General features: G+C 40.6%; 1 protein-coding gene across 7 annotated transcripts; it reads left to right on the top strand.

Annotated features, from left to right (window-relative positions):
* The first annotated feature begins 6,554 nt into the window (after window positions 1–6,554).
* Window positions 6,555–20,636, top strand: Ttd14 (TRPL translocation defect 14). 7 transcript variants are annotated; one of them, XM_022837154.2, is made up of 9 exons: window positions 6,555–7,978; window positions 9,276–9,473; window positions 15,690–15,895; window positions 16,187–16,239; window positions 16,840–16,933; window positions 17,485–17,578; window positions 17,703–17,856; window positions 18,080–18,253; window positions 18,846–20,636. In XM_022837154.2, coding segments are annotated over exons 2-9 (1,350 nt in total). In that variant the 5' UTR covers window positions 6,555–7,978; window positions 9,276–9,471; the 3' UTR covers window positions 19,419–20,636. The 7 variants fall into 7 exon arrangements, with proteins under 7 accessions (XP_022692889.1, XP_022692890.1, XP_022692891.1 ...); XM_022837155.2 differs by lacking the exon at window positions 6,555–7,978 and adding an exon at window positions 8,010–8,291; XM_022837156.2 differs by lacking the exon at window positions 6,555–7,978 and adding an exon at window positions 8,404–8,522.
* The last annotated feature ends 222 nt before the right edge of the window (window positions 20,637–20,858 follow it).

Genomic DNA, 20,858 nt, shown 5'->3' with positions numbered 1-20,858 from the left:
TCGTAGTTACTTTGTATGGGGAATGGTATAATTCTCAGAGAATAGCGTAACAGTCACTGTATAGCTGACTTAAGGCGTTCTTTGTGCAACGAATACTGCAGGCAATGATGTACCGTGTGTGCTGCAACTAATAAAAGCTTTTCTTAATCATATGTCACACAATTTCTATATACCTAAGGTATGACTTCATGCGATTCAATAGAAATTGATATGTGTACATATATACGATTATCTTAGCATGAACCTCATGAAAAAGCACAAAAAGTACAATATCTTAAAATTTATCATAAATCATTCACCATGGGATTATATTGGATATAATAATATTACGAGTGCAGCAAGCGCACAGGGATATATGTCTTTTTTACTACTTATAGCTCACTTAAAAGTGATGTCGTGAGTTGCGTTACTCAACCATATCGCCAGCCATTGTTTCTGTAGTGATAATTCAGATGTCTGATTCGCTCATGAATCTGTTACTTAAACGAGCATTTTACTAAAGACAAACAGAGGAGTGGCTGCTCCTGAGGTTGATCATTTCGTCCAAGGCACTTTGCGCGCCATAGGGACGTTACGTCAGTTTGGCTTTGTGGAACGTTATGTGGAAGGCCTATTCGTGTATGACGTTCAAGAGTGACTTCAGTGCTGATAAATGACCTGCTGGACCTAAGAAGCGATGGATGATGATAGCTGAAGCTGCACATACTGGACTGATGACCGTGTTCCTGGCTAGAGCTTTCCTTGCTTTGATATCAACGTGCCTTGTAAACACGCGTCATAAAGAACCTGAGGCGTCCAACAAACGTACTCCTCAATCTATCCTGTAAGGATGTGTTGATGCCTTTTTCAATTAACATAGAGTGTACCTAAGCTACCCAGTTTATAAGGGTGTGTAATATATATAACTTCTATTGTTAACAACTAAGTAACTCCGTCCTGTATACCGATCATCCAAAGGACTTGATATGTTTAGCCGGTAATACACTGCGGAAGGCTCAACAAATCTTTTTTATATATCGAAATGGAGAGTAGACTTATTTCGTGATTTTAGCTGAACAGATGCCCATTTTGGTCGTATATAAGGTACTATTTAAAATTTTACTGAAGTTTTTTGATACTTTCTTTCATTAATTAGATTACTTCCCAGTGCCATCTTACTTTTTCTGTACATTATAATGTAGCCAAAAACGTTTGAATTGATAACGACCGACTATCATCGAAGATATAATGTTCGCAAGAGTCTTAAATTTCGGCGAGATAATCGAAGCTTTTTATCTGTAATGTTAGCCGTAATGATGGACCTAACGATACAACAGATAAATCTTGGAATTCAACGTTTTAATCTTTATAGTTACCTTGTGCTAGTGGAAAACGATTATACACGTACATATATAGTATACGCGTAAAGACAAGCTTGTAAATAGGAAATTGCCCATCCAGCGCCAATCATACGAATAATTGGCAAGGAGTCTGTTTTGGGCTTCTAGATCCCTCACACTACAAAATATTTTGATTAACTAAATTCTAGTTGAAAAAATCTAATTGTTACTCAGCCAAGTTTTTTGTATAAAATAATTTGTAAAAAAGCGGAATATTCAGAAATGATTCACGCACCACTATGTTTGCGCCATTTTGCTGTTTTATTCTATAGGATTATCTAATGGTGATTGATTCGTTACGACCGGGTAAGCTTGCCGCGCAATGTGTTTTCTTTTAGATCCTATTATTTATTTTAACGCAAATAAATACTAAACGTTTAGGAAAGATTTTCTTAAAAAAAACACAATAGCATTACTCAAAGTCCTACCAATCCTTCTAAATGATACGCCTTTTTTTTTAAATAGACGTTGCGAGCTTAATGCATATTTATAAAAGTGGCAATAGAAAAAAAGTGCAGAAAGATATTAAAATAAAATTATTAAGGAAGTTTCCGCTTTGTCTCCCACAGGGTTACGTAACCTCTCCATAAGCTTGGAAAGCGCTATAGAGGGCGTTTATTTACAATATCAGCGACAATGCGCTTTACTTTCATTAGAACTTCATCATTTCTCTGCTTAAGTTCATAATCTTTAAAATAGTGAAAAATAAAAAATGCTTTCGTCAGTAGGTACTCATTGATATCTAGGAATATACGTGCCGTTCCATGGGTCTTGTGCCGCCCGTGGAAACATCACTATAATAATGAATCGCCCCCTAAAAATAAAATCGGTCAGTAACAATAAATCTGTTCCACCTTTCTGACTCGTCAAAAGCTTAAATAAAATCATGCCTTTAACCTTTGTTAGCAGATAAAGATTTGAGTTCACCTAAAATCGCATTAAGCGTAGTAGAACCGTGGGCAGAGGTAGTTTATTTCGTCCCGATTATCAAAGTCGCTCTCTCCTAAACATTCTGACGCTGAATTAGTTCGAATTATTTCCCTTGCCAGATCACTATCGACTAGACAGATAATGTTGTTCAAATAATGGAATAATAACGGGACACAATATTTTATAATTTGTGCAAGTCAATAAGCGCCAAATACTTCTTCAGTTCTACCATGACCGGTGATTCAGTAATGTAATAACAAAGTGCAATTATTTAATTTCAACGACTGCATCAACAGTCGTAATAATAATTGGGTAGACAAAAATTATAGATACCAACTCGACCCGAAACTGAGGTTATATATATCAATGCAATTTACTGTGCCGCGACACCTAATCTGTTTGAGGAATGACGTATTAACTGACGACTAAATTAAACCGATCCAACCATGATAAGAGCAACTTCATCTTTTAACTTGCTTATAAACGTTATATTGCTAGCTTTGTCAACGCAAGATAAATTAGTTTATTATAATAGTGAAGCTTTGGATCACTTCGAGTACAATAAAACATATTATACTGTGTTTATAATAAATGTACGAGAACGAACCGAGAGAAATGAACTAAAAGAGCTTTCTTGGGTACAAAATAACGAATATTTCGAGAACTGTAACTTAACTCCTCGTTTCCATTATTTACAAGCTAATCAGCCTGTTACAGATGACCACTGTACAAAAGACGCTTTGCAATGTAAACCTAGTGATAGACTATCGTAGCCATAACTATGGCTCAGCGAAATTATCACCCACTTTTAAGGCTAGCTAGTTTGTACAATATACGCTGTTAAATAACTAGTTTTACGTGTCTGGATAAAGGAAAGATAGCGCTGACATAAGTAAGCTGAATGACGAATCATAGACTGCGCGTGTGACTTCCAGCAAGAACGACAGTGACCCTGTAAATGTGCGCTGATATTGGAGAAGACACAATTTGATTCTGAAGACTTTCCACAGGCGATGTAAAGAGTTCGTAGATCGTGCCTTATGGTTTAACCTCTTCGAATGCGTTCACTGTTTAGGTGACCTGTTCTTAATGACGCCCGGGTAATAGCAAGATATATATTAGAACACCATAGTGACTACTGCAATTACGGATACCCAACGCGGTAACATCTGACCGTATTTAAAATACTCGGATTCTAAACATATCTGGCGCTATAGAATTTTCAGGCAAGGCACTTCATAGAAGATCTAATTTGACCCTTTTAATTTTCACTTGCCTCTATTGTTACACGCCGTTTTGATTATATTTATTAAGATCTCCATTGGGTAACAGCGTCTTCTCGGACCACATTTATAAATCCACAGGATATCATACTGCTAAACGCAAGAGTTGTTATTCAAGATGTCGTGTCGTAGATAGAGTGAAACAGTAACTCGTATTTCATATGTAATAGCTTATATATGCGAATTAATTAACTGTGAATATAGTCATAAGGACACAGATAACCTGGAAGAGGCACACAGCATAGTTCGCAGGTCGGTCTATATTTGTCAATTATATCTGGACATGCAGGTGCCAGTGATGCGATTGCACGGAACAACTGAAAAAGGACAAGCCGAAATCCGTATTTTGGTTATGGGCATGTATTGAAATCTACGATGTTTATGCGTGTTTCATAAGGTCCCGCCTAAAACACTCGATTCCTTTAATAGCAGTTGCCGTTGTGATTTAAGTATTTAATTATTGTGTGTTATTTATTAATGTGTTTTGGCACACATTATATTGAACAGAATACAGCGATCTATAAAAGTAAATTATTTTACTTAACAAGGTTCAAAGCTTTCGCTAAGTGAATTTTTTTCGTACAGAAGTTGCGCAGGCATTCACAAGCCATTGCATGCTGGCCAGCTACCATAAATGCCCTTGCAAAAATAGATATACTGTACCGTCAATTGAATTTATAGACGTCTGCTTTGCAGACGAAAAAAGTCTGCCGCTTAAAATGCTTAATTGTAGGATAAGCCTGTCCTGGTTCATTCAATCGTTTACGAGAACTATCTTAAGTTCGAATGAAGATATGAGCTAGCAACTCAGTGCAATTTACTACAAAATCTTTTGCGTTTTATAAAGTAGAGCGTCTGCATAATAAAAAACTTGATAATGCTTAAAACCCTACGGAATCCTGCAAAGTAATCTCATTTTATCTTGTAAGGTTCGTCCTGAAAGAATGAGATAGTAAGGGACAATGTTGCAAGACAATGGCCTGTAAAAATCCAAAACACTTTAAAATAATTACCTCACAAATCACTCGTTTTTTTTTAAATTTAATAACCAACTTTCTTCTTCACGTTCACTTTCGACTTTTATAATTCTTCTTATTTTCCCCAACTAAGTAATACATTTTGATTCTTCTAATATCTGTTTTCATAAGAAACCTTCGTGGGATATATTTCTTTTCTGTCTGTAAGGGACTTCGACGCTTGTGTCGCACGAAGCCGCCGTGACCTCCATGCCATGGCCCATGGGTCAAATATGACACTTCGCATCCTTGCTATCACTGTAAAAGCAATTGATTAATTGCTTAGCTGACTTTTAATCGATGCGAGCGAAGTATCTGGCTTCTCACATCATTTTCTGTTGAATCGCCTGTCGTGAACGTGCACGCTGTATGTTGTTAGCCATCACTTTGGTTAGTCTCATTTGAGTATCATTATTTATAGTTGAAATGCAATTATGAGATTTGGCGAGATTCTGCTTCTTCTAGGGACTAGTCACCGCAATGGGTTGGGGGCCGAGTCCCACCGATGTGTTTGGGTGACGATATATATAGCTTTTCTATGTTTTTCCAATATTACCATTTAAGTTTGTATAATTTAAGCCTTTGATGCGGGATATACTTGATACATCAGCGGTCTGAGAGATTAAAGCCATTTAATAGTAAGAATAATAATCCGTTTTGATGATGTGATAGCAAAATGAGTGAAGCGAACAATTAAGGAATGGAGCCGGTAGCCACGAAGGATCGGTGTATGTTTTTGAATAGTTTTAAAGCTTCTTCGAAATATTTGACTGGCCAAATAACGAACCACAGAGTTAGTTGAGACCTGCGGGATGGAGAAGATGACCGAGAGCAAAAGTGATCGGGTCCAAGGGGCATAACGAGTCAATGCGTTAATGTTTCTAATGGTTGACCTTTGTTTCGATTCAACCTTAATACAAGCGCGAAGGACCCACAAATGAGAAAAAGCAAACCCGTTTTTGAGATCATCGATATGCAATAATCATAGTATAAAAATCTATGGATTCGTCAGCTGACGCTTTTAGCTATCGCCTTGAAAAGGGCGGGCACACAGAGATACACGAATTATTAGAAGATGATTTCTAAGCCGAAGATAAAGCTTCCATTATATTGAAGTGGTAAAATTTATTTCAGTGTTACGTGCGTCTGAACCGCGTCTTTTCCGAAAAGGAACGAGAAAAAGGGTTCGCAGATCAGTAACGATTGTGGTAATTAGCCGCTGTTAGTTAATGCTTAGAGTTTTGGCTCTATAGTAAGACTAGCTGGAAACACCCGATTTAGGTCACCTTGAGAAGTCTGTCATGTATAAAGTGGTTCAGTCTTATTGGAGTTATCATACGAGTTCTTTTTTAATCTTTTTTTTTTTTTTTTTTTTAATTTAACCAATTCTATGTATCTCAAAGTTTTGGACCGTTATTGATTTTTATCATTCATTATTTTGCTGAACTGGTCAAAGTGATCAGTGTTATTTTCGTGCAAAAGCTTCTACCCTAAAAAAATTCTGACATTAAACATGTCAGATATGTATGAAGACAAAAAACAGGTGAAGGTTTAATTGACGTCCAAAAATTGCTGCGCACCTATAAGAATAGCGAATTTTGGTTCGTGGAACTCAGACGGACGTCTAAACATTCTAACTACCATTCGGCCGACTGTTGCTTAACATACAATCGTAGAAATCCAATTTAGTGTAATTAATAATTGACTTCAAACTCTAACCTGTTCAGGACCTCAATTAACTCCATTTAACCCAGATTAACTTAAAGGACCAAATTATTACTCACTTTCCACCTTCACATAGACGGGCTTTCGCCTCACGGTCAAACACGTCAACCTGATCCTTTTGCGAACAGAAAAATAGACTATAAAATCGTACGTGATTCATTACAAGTGCGGCATACTTTGTTTTGTTTTAAAAATTTGGTAATTTGTTATTCTGTTCAGAAAATCAGAAATGTACATTTTTTGTTTTCCGAGCCGTTATGTTCAAGGGAATCTGCGCTGAAATAGGTTTCGAACGGTTTTATGAGAACAAATCACGTTTCCTACGTGGAAATGTGCACCCTAAACCTTTTCTATGTTGCTTCAAGATACCGGCTTTAAGTAACGTTCTCTATTAAATTTATTGTTATTCGTACAAAAACCCGCTTTCAGTGTTTCCATATCGTATGTATACGACTTCGTTATTTAAAAGAGTTTTGCTCTCGTGTCTATGCAATCGTTGTTAACTTGGTGTTGTTCTAAATCCTACTGACACGTTGACTCTGCCACGCCTTTGTCCCTTTTTGTTTGGCCTGCACTTTACTTCGTAACTTCGCAGCCATTGCATTATCTCTGATCACTTTAGACGACTACCAATCGTGAGAGATTTCAAAATAACTATAGGTAGCGATAATCGTTTAGATTCTCAAATTTTGCGAGAAAGTATAGTATTATATCTATAAATAAAAGTCGAAGAATATATCGGTTTACTAACAACGGTCGTGATGATCGAATAGCAGTCGTCTTAATGTTTTTCCAAAGTGCGCTCTAAAGGTCGGATAGTCCAAATTAAAGGCTCAACGCTGTAGTTCTGAATGTTGCGATGGGTCTAGTTACGTGTATTCGGAATCTCTTCGTAAGTGATAGCGAAGCAGCCACGTCCCCCTATGTCCCAAGCAGGTTTATGTCTGAAGCGGGCTTCGGGTCACATTATTCATATATAGCTATGATTCTCCTTTTTTTCCCCTTGATACCCTCTGCTGCTCGCCTTTACTCACTGTTCATTAACTTTTTTGTAATATAGAGCTACTTCGACTATGTTGATGGTTCACAGTTACAGATAAGTATATCTATTGCAATGGTTTTGTCTCTAGCATTGGTATTTTTCACTAACTCCCGTTACCGAGTCAACTTTTTATTGGTTGTTTATTGAGGCAGTAGCGGTTGCGTCAGCAGCAGCAGGCGGCGTATACGTTGTCGCGCACCCGTCTGTTGGACGAAGGCCGGCCGGCGCCGGGCAGTCAGCTGTTAGCTGGGCCGATTCGTCGACACCGTTCAGATATTGTTGAGCTGCTGGTATTTCCAGTCAACCCCTGTGGGTTCCTCCTCTCTCAGCGCTCCATTCCATCTCTGCTGTTGTGAGCCATAACAGCACGAACAAGTTACGATGATAGGACGCCCTCCTAGAATTGCTGCTGCTAGCGAGGACCGTCGCGCCTGCACAGAAAAGCTGATCAAAAGCGTGCCAGCCTCACCACGAGCTGCACAGTGGTCACGGAACGCGTTTCGACGACGTAAAGCACATAAAGAGCAAACGAGGACACTGGACGACAGCGGATTGCACGGAGAGACCGAAGCTGTTCGCAACTGGATTGCAGACGGGCAAACAGTAAGTACGGCTGCAGGTAGCAGATCATCAGGCCGCAGAAAGAAGTAACAACGACATTCTAGATAATAAGAACGGCTGTGATTTTGCTTGATGCCGCTGGCTCATTCTGGCCGTCCGTCGGATAGAATAAATTGTCTAGCACAGGCTGTAAGGGTGGTAGTATTGTACTGGTTCACAGCGTGAACATTTGCTAGTCAGCAGCAACAAGACGACGACAGCCGCATCAATGATACGTCGTCAAGAACATCATCAACATTATGAACAGTGGTCGAAGAAACACGAGCATCGTCGTAAAAAGGAAGAGCGTGTACAGGTAAGTCGTCCACAGCATGTTGGCTTATTTTAGCATCCTCAGTGCGTTCGATCGGGCTAAATCGGCCAGCTGAATCCACAATGAGGCGACCCGATTATCGGATGGTGGAGCGCAGGACATATCGTTTGGATACAGCGGTCGGGAGAGATAGAAGATCAGGCAAGAAGATCAGAAGCAAATCCGAACACTTCGTTCCACTCTCAACGGAATGCGCATGGACCAGTCGGGCAGGTACCGCAAGAGCACCAGCAGAAATCAGCTAAATCGCTTTCGCGGGGACCCATTTCTTTAGATGGCAACAGTTGGTCGCTCAGTGATAGAAGAGATTCGGGCGATACAACGAACGGGTCGTCACAAAGTCGATCGAAGCTGCGTACGAACATCTCGTGGTCGTTGTAACAGTTTTAAGTTGAAGAAGTTGTAACAGAAAACTAGTACATGACCTGTCGGTGCGCCTGTCACGACGATTAGAATCAGGGCATGTCGTAATGTTAATCTGATAGATTTCTGTCTTCCGTTTCGTATTGTCCACATACGTGCTTTTCTTTGTAGTTGATTTAAGCAAGGAGTTCTTGTGATAGCTTTACGATTCGTGAAAGTACTGTTTGTGGTTGATGAGCCGATGACGGATTGACGATCTTCTCGTTTCGGTTGAAAGTGTAAGATGGCTTTGGTGAGAGAGCGACAGATGGGTTAGACTCTTCTCTTACGTAGACGAATTACTCAGATTTGTAGTTGTAGGAACGTGCCACGAGCTGGGCAAAGAAAGCAAATTTTGCATCCATCGTCTCCAATATGCTGCTGGAAGCGTAACCCGTTTAGAGTACAACTCGGTTTGCTAGCATGCAATCGTATTGATTGTATTGTCATTATGATTGTATAGGCCCTCTAGTGCTATAAACTCAATCGCGGAAGTCCCAGCAGTATCGGTAACGGACGTTCAATAAAAGCCGCTTGTACAAATCATTTTTCTGTCTTAATCAGAACAATTTGCGTCACGTTAGCGACGGCTGCCGAACAATCGCCGTAATATACTTGGTCATCCGGAGTACTTCAGTCGAGTGTTCGGATCAGGAGTTGTTTCCCGTGGCGCGTTTGCATCCGGCAAGCGGATCAGAGATCGGAACGGAACGAGTTATCGTTGTTCGTGCTCATAGCTACGACTGCATCAGCGACCATCATGTAAGTACTACTGTTGGAACAAATAGACTGCGGCTCTAGTGCGTACTGGACTTTCCAATAGCTTTTCCCATCGGTAAAAGAGCTAGATGTGTTTGTATAGAAAACCGCACTGCACAAGCAAGCAGACACAGACGAGCTTCACCCCTCTGAAGTAAAGGTATCAGCTGCAATGGCTGGTAAGGACTATGTTTAGCCAACAGTAGCAGATATACTGTCCTTTATTGTAGAACGATTACTGCGGTAAGTCGTGGGCAGCAAATAATTATGTTCGCTTGAGTAACTGACCACTCCTCGTTTCAGGCTCAAAGTAAGTAAACAGCTCGTGTGCTATCTCTTCCTAATACTAAAATGTATACACTTCTAATCGTAAATGACTGACATTATTTCGTCTGTGGCGCGGGTTCGAAGCTGATAAAATATTATGGTGGAGCGTATGATAGCTTTTAGCTTGACACTGGTACCATGTATGGCTAAGCGATTTCAGCTATATCCATATTTTGGTGGGAGAATTGTTTTCTTTTTGTTTGGATTGTCGTGCGATATTCGTCGAGGCAGAATATTACTAGACGGAATGTTGAACATAAAGGATTAATCGTATTACCTACAGCGTAACGCAAACATACCCAAGAACGCTATTCCACAGCTATATATATATATATATATATATATATATTAGGCGTGCGAGCCAGCTCGGGCGTCTCAAGTAACGCACGAGTAGACCGCTAGGAACTCTTGCTTAGGTTGTCATCAAAGAACTACGTGTATAGCAATTAAGTGCCTACTGGATGCGTGTACGATTGTCAACTATGCTGACACCATATAAACATTGAACCGCCTAGATTTATTCAGAGTTTCCGTGCACGATTCCTGAACGGACAGAATCACTATTGTTCTTCCACCTAAATTCGCTTGGACATGTATTGCAATAGGCACGCTAAGGCAGGTGGCGTAATTGCCAGCTTGCTGCCAGACCATATGCTTTCATAGATGACTCAGCAAGCCATCTATTCCACCTTGCTGTTACAATCAGGCCGACGGTTAGCCGAGGCCGCTTGGCAACGACGCCTATGAGGTACATACACTACTATTATATAATATGGAACGGGAAAGTAGTAACGGCGGGCGTAGCACTGATGTCCTAGATTCTCGAGAGGCTTTGCCTCCAACAATAATTTGAGCTGGTTATTTTTTAAAATCTAGCAAAAACTTCCCGCTGATCTTGATAGGTCGTTAAAGCAATAGTACCGCTTTGTACAGCATGTGCGAGTTCAATCTGTCGTTGGTTCCATCGTCTGTACGAAACGAATCTTGCTTAGAAAAACAGGAGACGCTGATGAAGCCGATCCAACTGCAACTCACAGGGGCTAATACACACGTGTCGTTGTGTACAGGAGTTCGTGTAGGACAGTTGGAAACAGTAGCTTGTCGCGCACTCGTCTGGGAAAGCAGAGCCTTTTTCCCAGAAGCAAATCTGTGACGCTTGTGTTCCTATTGATGTTTCTATGTCACCATTTTCTTGCCGAATCGGTTTCCATTTGCAAGAGTTAACGAACTCTACAGACGCTTAGACGTTATATTAAATACGAAGTAAACATATAATTAAATGCTCCTACTTGTTAAATAAGTGATAGAGGTATCATCAGTTCAAATATGTTTTGACCTTAATGACAGTTAGCTTTGGCTTTTCTTGTTGTTGTGGTGTTAGTACCACATTCGTATCATTTGCAGGATTTGACGCAAGCCGTCCCAGTTCGAAGCGACAGCACCTTCTGTCCTATAAATATAAAGGTTACAAACAAGAGGTACAATACTGGTCGAGCTTGTTGATAAGGAAGCTATCCCAGTTACGAAACTATGGCAAGTTGGTATTAGGAGTCCTTGCTCGCCAACGGCGTACGCTTGACCAGCTCGCACCATTCGGTTAGAAACCGCAGTTTATTTGTACTTGCTTTTTGAAGTGCAATGTATTGAGAAATAATCGAGCAAGATACGTCTATAGCAACATTGTTTAAACACGCGTTCGCTAGTGAATAGCCAACGCCCAAAAACGTAATGAATTAAACTTATTTTTAAATGGTCCTCTAAAGTGGTACTAGCCGATCTTAAAAAAAAGGGACTGCTTTCGGGTTTTGACACGTGGTCACTATTTATCGATTGAGAAATGTCGATCGAAAGTAACTATTAAACATGGAGTTTTGGCCTGGCCGACACTCGTCCTCGGGTGCTGGTCAAACCCACCGGAAAAGATCCACCGCGGATGATTTTAAGAAACCTAACTTTATTTTTCAATATCGTTTTTTGCTGCTTGCTAATTCTGTTGATTTTACTTAATAGTCTATCCGCTACCTAACTAATAGGTGACTAGCGTCACGTATTTCCTTCATGCCAATCACATTGTACACAATTTACCATGTACAGTGTACAAGAATTTAGCTATACACAATGTCTGGACGTTTAATCTGCAGAACTTAAATTTTCCAAGCTGTTCAAAACGCATCAGCTTGCGGATATCAATATTTCATGTAACTGAGCTGAATGGTGGCCGTAAGGAGTGGCAGGACGAAGCGCGATCACTCAAAATGGGTATCGCGTACATTTCGATTAGCAGACTCAACAGTGATCATTTAATCACATGAAGAACAGAGTCATTTAGTAACAATACTGGCCACTAGCATGATCTCGTTCGGCCTCGTCTACTTATCCGGGACTTTATAAGCAGATGTACACACGAGAAAATCGTAGTGGGTCTGTACGCTGGAAATAAAATTAGAGACCCAAATTTATTAGTGAGATCGCAAAATATCGTGTTATTACAGCGTTGATACTGTCTGTGCTTCTGTAACACGAACATTCGTTGAGTTAATTACAAAAATTTAATTCATAATTATTGTGTGCGCTAGGCCGATAGTCCTGCGATACTTATTCATCATCAATTTCGAGCGCAGTTGCTGAATTTCGACACTCTTATCAAAAAAATAGCCACCGATAGGGCAATGATTGGGCATCCACGTACACTGCTAGTATTAAACGCGGTAACTTTATTCAAATGAAGTAAAAATTTGCTCCTTGAATATACGTGCCCATTTAAGTGCTACAAGGTTTAACGTAACGAACAGGTTCGTTATGCTGACTTGGCATGGCCAGTCGCTAATTTTGTGGGGTAAGTTATGTAAGTTAAGCTCGCAAATGTATTCAAGCTAAATCTTTTGCATAATATGGATTCAGGAAGCACGTGGATATAAAAAAAAAATGTTTCGTGCTAAGGAGTCCTCATGGCTTCCTCAATAAAAAAAAAGAAGCGATTAGCTTTGGAGTACCAGTTCAACATAGACGTCTCCTCTTATTGGAATTATCTGAAATACATTTTCAGTAATGCATAACGTCGATCAAATATACGTAGGTGTTTTCTAAATAATACGATATTTTTCGACGAAGCTAAAATGCGAAACGTTGATTTTTTACCTAGATTCGTAGTATGAAAAACCTTTTTCGAGCTTAGAAAAACGTCAGAAAAAAAATCGAGCATCACAGGTGTGACAACATAATTGAGGTGCCATTTTACTCCTAGCGGCTTCAAATTTGCCGAACGAAGTGCCGTTCCTTGAGTCCTAAGCATAGTCCAACTAATGTTATCGTGCAGTATTATCGTACAAGTTGCGTTGGATAGACCCCACCGCATCGATCGGATATTAACTGAAATGACGTTCTACCTCTCCATTAACAAGCAAATACCGCTTTCATTAAACGGCTAAGAAGTTCTCGAGTGGTAGCTGTTGCTGTATCTCTTGTTAGTACTGTCTCATTTACCTGCCATTTGCGAACTTACAAGCAGGGTACAACTACCGTCGACGACAATAGGAGACAAGTCAATAGGAGAATGATATAGGGACACTGAAGGCGAGAAAGAGACCCGATGTGCTTATTGTGTTTAATACAGGAGCAATAAACGGATCAGTTTTTATAAGAAACACTATTATACCAGCAGAAGATTCAGTTCTGATTAAGTCTAGCTGTGCAATTTGCTGTGACTTTGACATCATTGAACTGTGAAAAGGCGTTTGTTGTTTTATCAACAATCGGTAATGTTTTTTACAGAGCGCGACACTGACGTTAACGATTATTACCGATGTCGAACGGTAACGACAGACGTGATTCTTTTCTAATAAAGACATATTTATTGACCAATATCTATTTTGAGCACTGCTTAATGCATAAAATTGAATTGGGACATTTAAAAACACATTGGTCAGCATTCGTACCTTAATCAGATGTATATAGTTATATATATAATATATAGATGTATATAGTATATATAGTTGTATTGCTGGAAAGAACTTAGTATTCTGCTGACGAAGCGGAATACTTGTGGCAGTTGTGTCGCTCGGCAATTAGATTTGTATAGAGGGTCACTGTCCATGCCGCACGCTAAAAGTTATTCCAAATTACCTAGTTCTTCAACTATCCAGCAGCTTACCAGTATCTGAGGTTTATCATTCTCTCTGCGTCGTTCTTGCCGGCCCACACAGACCTGTAAAGCAATCCTCCACTAGCTGTCCCAAAATGCCCCCAAGTGCGTCACCTAGGATAAGAATCTTAAACTTCTTTCGATTTCCGAATTCTGAGGATTAGTGCGTAGGTTTCACGCCTCTGTGGTAAAACAACCTCGTGGTCGGTCTGGGAGGACCGCGCCGCGTATTGGTAAACTTTCCCCACCTAGCGGCGGCGATCTTATTGGAAAGGGCCCGCTCAATGTACTTCTTATGAACATAGTCCTATAGTTGTAGCAGAAGTGGCGTGGTCGTGTGTACGGAATCAGACTTCCTCGCGTTACTCTTGATTTAAAACGGTAACGACTCGCCGGGAGGGAGGCTATAGAGACTTGGTACGCGACATATGCGTGCGTGCGTTTGAGTGACAACCGCGCGAGAGCGTAAATAAATTTGATGGTGAATGTTGTTCCACCACTATCAGCAGATGGATGATCAACTACTTAGACGCAGACATTGTACATAGTGACAACTAATGCTAGTGTGGCGTTTATATATATGTGTCTGTATGTGTGTATGTGTTCATCCGCCCGCCCTCTGTCTCCCCAGGTTCAGAGTCTGCTGTGCGGTCTGCGCTGGCGGTGTTGGTGGCCTGTGGCATTACGCTGGCCTTTACTCGGCGCTGCGAGTACGAGATGAGCTACCTTCCCTCGCTTCTTGTTGTTATCGTCGTCGGCCGGCCAGTCAACTTGCCCACCCGGTCGGATCGGCTCGGAGTATCTGCCAGCGTCCACAGATGCTGATGTTAATGGTGGGCATGTAGGCCCAGCAATACTATATAGTCTCCGCTCAAGCTATGATATTTAACGTGAGTCTATGCAAAACCATATTTTGGTCGTCCTTCACCTATTTGCGGGTGCCGCCAACCGATAGTCGCTGCCGTTCGAACTAGATAGACGGACATTTTGGTTCAGAGAAAGGAACATAGGCGTTCGAAGGGACATCGTGCCGCTTGTGTGTAGGGTTTGTGTATTAATGGTTCTTGTAGTATAGTTCGAAAAGGCGCAACTACGTCGACACGTCGTAGTGGGGTCCGCTAGGCTGCAATCGCTCTTGCTGTTGAAAACAGAAGTCGTTCGCGCGTCGAGGTATAACCAACCCATAAATTTGTACCAGCGCGAACTGCCCGTCGTAATCAGTTTCATATTCCGGGTGGGAACCACAGCAACTGCGGCGTCAACGGCAGTGGCAGCACCAGCAGAGCCTGAACACGCACGACGAGAGAGGAGCATATTGGGACATAAGTCGTAAACACGCACCCATAAACACCGCGTTACAACATAATAGCGGAAGCAAAGAGTCGCCGTGAGTCAGGCGCCTACCGCCGCCGTGGTGTTATTAGTTATTAGGGAAGAGCGAATACTCGGTTCTATGTGCGTTTAGCGTGCAACCTTTCGACGAAGGAGTCGAGAAATCAGTGCTATGAGCTGATCGAAAGATGACCTGCTACGAACTTTTAGTAATATAGAATGCATTGATCAAGCACTCAGCGATTATCGTTAGTGAACGTCTGTTGAAGGAATAACCATCCTGAGGGTTTCTTATTCGCAGAAGTGCTGTGGATTGTTGTATAATAGTGCATTTAAGTCACGTGTTGTGCCAATTTCCTGTCCGCCATATAACCCGTGTATCGCGCTTAATGTGTCCTATCTGTCCGCCTTTTATACAGGCCACCGCTCAATACGTCACCGAAGTTCGCCGGGGTCTCTGGCGAGATGTCGATCGAGGAGGCCAACAAACATGTCGTGTTCAAGCTTGTTCTCACAGGAGGGCCGTGCAGTGGTAAGACGACGGGGCAGGCACGATTGTCGAGCATGCTCGAAATGCATGGCTGGAAGGTATATCGAGTTCCAGAAACTGCGAACGTCCTTCTAGGTAAGCAAGGCCATGGCGGCTGACAGGGCTTGGGCTCATAATTCTGATTGGAAGTGACGATTCATTATGTTAGCAACATTGTCGCAATTATGTTGATCTTGGGTTAGGCCAGACTTTTCACTTTTGTAAATATCTCTTGATACGAATTTAGATTGTATTAGTACCGTTTGGTTAGATGCCAGAATACAGGTGGTTGATGAAACTGCTGAGGAATCTACGTCACGCGTTTAAAATTAACTGTAGACTTTTTGTTTTTTGATGTTACTACATCAATTAATTATATGGTTACAGGAGGTGGGGTGAATTTCGGAGAACTCAACGCCGAACAAGTCGAAAGCTTTCAGGTAGATTATTGATACCGTGTTATTAATGGAAAAAGAAGTGTCCAAAGTTACTTTTTAGCCCTAAGCCCATACTAGCTTATATTTATGAATAAGTTATGCTAAAAGCTCAAATTGAAATACATTGGGGTTACAGTAAAATAATTATTGCTGAACAAGGCGGTTCGTTTATGAATCGAAAAGTACCCACGTGTATTTCACGTGGCAGAATAATTACAGCAACCGTCTGTCGTAGGGGGTGACACCAGGGGGTACGATCTTTAACTAGTGAATTAAAAATGTTTACAGACTTATTGCGAAGGATATCATGAGATAAAACTAGTGTTGCAATCTTCAAAATGCGCTTGAAAATACCTTATTTTGTAGGAGTTTGGTTAGAAAAGATTATTACCTGCTTAATTATCAATTATTAGTTTGATCATATAAATGTAATAATGGTGATACTTTTCTTTTTTAAATATTGATAATATCAATACAAGTGTTGAACTTAGTGGTTGAAGTACTAAGGGACCTTCTTAAGCTGAAGGTAGGTATTTTCCGTTTGTGTAAAGTATGAAGTTTAGAACTAACCTAACTTTCATTATTTTCTTTGAACTTTTTTAGGAGAATTTATTATTAACTATGATGGCAATAGAGAAAACTTTCTTCGAGCTTGCACATATGGGAAACAAGAATTGTATAGTCATCTGTGATCGAGGTGGGTGACGTCAGAAAAATTTTACACGATAGAGGGTCCATTTCTCATTAGAAACTTCAATTTTTTTTAAGTTTTCAAGTTTTTACCTTTTTTGAAACTAAATGATAAAGTACATGTTTTTAAAAATGGCGCTGCGCCAGTCAATAGGCTCTTGTTTTTTGGTTGTGCGCGAGTTCCCACATGCCGCTGTACTTTATTAAAATGGCTAATTTTTTGAAGTACTTACATTATAACTTCTCGACTATTCACAGGCTCGGACCTGAAGTAAATTTTAACGTAAAATATGGCATACTAATAATATAATAATATATTATTTAAACGTATCTTATTTTCTCTTATATCGTATTTGTCATTTCACAGCATTAAAAAGCACAACATATTTATTACAAGTAGAATCGTATCCTGATAGAGTGATTTTTTTTTTATAGCATTTAATAAGGCTTGAATCGAAGGCTTTGTTCAACGCATTGACACTGATACCGAAAGCGATCACACAGAATAGCATCCTTCGTAGGAACTTTTTGATTGTCGTATGGTAACGTTGGCTTCAGGCACGATGGACCCATCAGCATTTGTTGACCGTGCAACTTGGAATCGCATTATCAGAAAGCATGGATTAAATGACGTTGATCTTCGTGACAACAGGTGTGAATAGCATGATTTAGATGTATTGAGACTATTCAGATAGTGTTATTTTGTTTTTAACTTGGGATAAAGCACCTTATCTCGTTATGTCGATTTACCTAATTTACGTTACGGTTGTTTTTAGGTACAACCAAATCCTGCATCTCGTATCGGCCGCGAAGGGCGCTGAAAAATACTATACAACAGCGGGCCACGGCACCCGAAAGGAGACCCTAGAAGAAGCTCGAGAAAGAGACGACAAGGCTAGCCAGGCTTGGGTTGGTCACCCCTATATCGAGGTAAGGAAAAACAGGCTTACCCTGTAATAGTTTACAGCATTGTCGCCTATTTTTGATAGTCAACAATGGTCAAACACGCACGCAGGGTTTTTCTTTGGCGAGGTAAGCGTAATAGTGTAATAATTGAGCTGGCTAAATATCTTTATTGCGTTTTTAGTCTCTGTAGATCTGAACTCGATAAAGGAGGTGGCTTTTATTTTTCGTTGCGTTTTGCGTTTGACAGGTAATCGACAATTCCACAGATTTTGAGGGAAAAATGAAGCGCGCCCTGGAGTGCGTTTGCCGTAAACTCAGGATACCTGTTGATGCCCGACTGCAGCAGAATTCGCGCAAGATAAAGTTTTTAGTGAAGTCGATGCCGGACGAAAAAGTATTCCCGCCATTCCAGGATTTCGAAGTAAGCATGAGTCCCTGCTGAGATCTCCTATAGTTGACGTGCAAGCCTGTTTTCGCGGTTGTGCCAGCAACGAAGCGGAATTTCTTCATTGTTGGCTATATTGTGGTATTCCTGTAATATTTGCTGCCTGTATAGTTTTATTAGCTTTAGTCTATTTCGGTACGATATCCTCTCCAAATAGCTCATTGCTCACTTAAATCACCTTTTTGAGTAGCCAACTATCGGCAGATCTATAGAAAAATCCAACTGGCAACATATGTTAGTTCATACGGTATTTTTACAAAACTAGTTTATTTCTGAATGCTGACAGTGGCACTATTACCTGATATAAAGGTGTATTTCTAGATTATATCTAACCGCTATTTGTGTACCTGGACTCTTCGGATCTTCGGGTAGATAGCATTCGTTTTTGATTTTTCATCAACCCAAACAATTGTCAGAAACTCTTCTGACTTCTCTTGCTGACTCTTCTAGCTTGCCTTTTGCTTTCTCAGTGCTCGACCTCACCTTTAAGCTGCCAGTGTGTTTGACAAATTCTCTTTGTTTCTGTTTCTCATAATGTAATATGACAGCCTTTTCTGTTCATTCTTAGGTAATTCACGACTATCTGATATCGTCCGATCCTCAGAAACTACAGATGCGTCTACGTAAGCGCGGTCAGAACGGCCACTGGTCGTATACATATACGCAGAGACAGCGGGATAGCCCTGACGATCAGGTGATCGAAATCAAGCGAACCATCAATCATCGGGACTATGCGAACTACCTGGCCCAGCGAGACCCCACGCGTCTCGCTGTCTTCAAACGCAGGCGATGTTTCATCTGGAATATGAATTCTTACCAGCTTGATTCATACAAACAGCCTTGCAATCCCCGGTGCGAAGGATTGATCATTCTTGAGGTTTACACGAACGGTGGGGACATCGAAAAACTCAAGCCCGATTTCCTCGATATTGTTCGTGACGTGTCTCTCGACCCGGAGTACTCCATGTACAATCTTGCAAAATTGGACAATTCACCTTCAAACGTCGCGCAAACCCCACCCAACGCTCTGCTTATGACTAGTAGTATTGCCAACGCTAATCTCAATCGAAATAGCCTACCTCAGGCTCATCCGGCGCCCACTAGTAACAGCCCGTCCAAACGAAACTCGGCTTCTTCATAGCCTCCTCCGAAGTCAGGCACAGTTGTTAATGATATTCACGTTCTACTTATCAATCAATTGAAGAACTCCGATTGTTCCTGCAATCCGTCCTATGGCTGTTTGGTCTGCTTGTCGGTCGTAATCGTTACCGTTACTGCAGAATACGGCCTCCACATGTAGGGGAGATGATTCGTCAAACGCTTAGGCGTATTAAAATGTAAGGGATTACAACTGTAAATAACGAACAGTTAATAATAATAATAGCCAACAGCTTGAAAAAAGCAGGTGTAGGGTCGCAACTCTGAGGTGCGCCAACAGGACCGATTAGTGAGGACGCACAGAGGTAGGCTTAAGATACCGAGGATTAGATCGCCGCGTGCTAGTTCACTAGCCAAAATTAAGGACTCATAATGACAAACAACTGGCAAATTCTGGTCGGACGAAAAAAAACACACAAAAGACACCGGTTGTACACAAGCTGAACATGGAGATAGAGATCCAAATCCACTAGACGCAATTAATAAAACTGTTTTAGTAATACACGCATCGTTGAGCTGTCAGCATAACAACATTTAGCCTCATATATATAATGAAACAAAACAAAGCTGCATGTAGCGATGGCATTCAAAATAATAATAATGAAAATAAAAAAAATTACGGAACCTCTGGACACAAAATGGGGCTTTAGATATTGTGGGCTTTTTAATAGAGCTCTGGTCTGGATTGCTTAAATGTTTACCAACCTTACAATGAGACATAATCCGTAAAGAAGGGTATAATATCCGAATACAATAATAGTAGAGATTTTCATTATATGAAATACTAATTACGTAAATATCCTCATTACGCCTTATCACGCTTAATTTAGATATCGCTGGAAACGTGCTGATGAAAACGAGTTCAGATGCCATATAAGAATAACACTAGAGATTAAACGCTTTTCCGTCGCTCAGTCGATTCATATCGTTAAAGATCAGAACGAGAGTGTGATATCAGTCAGACAGCACAAACATAATGGTTTGCCATTAGCGCTGTGATATTGTCCGGAAAAAAATTAGGATCAACAGACGTAACTGATATAGAAAGGCTAGATAGCACGAAAAATTATTAAACATTGTACTGCTGAGAACACTAACTCGCGGCCGATATAGCGTGAAAAGAAAAACAACGCTAGACCATCCTGACTTTCTATTGGAAAATAATAAATATTAGTATACATGCATCTATATTTAAGCCATATTTTATCCAAGTATTTCTTTCCGATCTTGAAATTAACCTTAACCGGCTACCGAATAGGTATCAAATGCGTAGTCTAAGAGTGGTACGTTCATTGTAAGAAACTAAGCTTACAGATCAGCCATGCCCCAGGCGACTTTTAATGAGCTCGTGGCGGGGGGCTATTAGCCACATTTTTCCGGTTGAAGGGTTCCGAAGACATTTTGGTATATCAGAAAAGGACGG

The sequence above is a fragment of the Varroa jacobsoni genome, unplaced genomic scaffold, assembly GCF_002532875.2.
Source record: "Varroa jacobsoni isolate VJ856 unplaced genomic scaffold, vjacob_1.0 scaffold_694, whole genome shotgun sequence".
In the NCBI taxonomy this organism is placed as follows: Eukaryota; Metazoa; Arthropoda; class Arachnida; order Mesostigmata; family Varroidae; genus Varroa; species Varroa jacobsoni.
The sequence above is the reverse complement of the archived record's forward strand: the minus strand, read 5'-3'. Positions and strand labels throughout refer to the sequence as shown.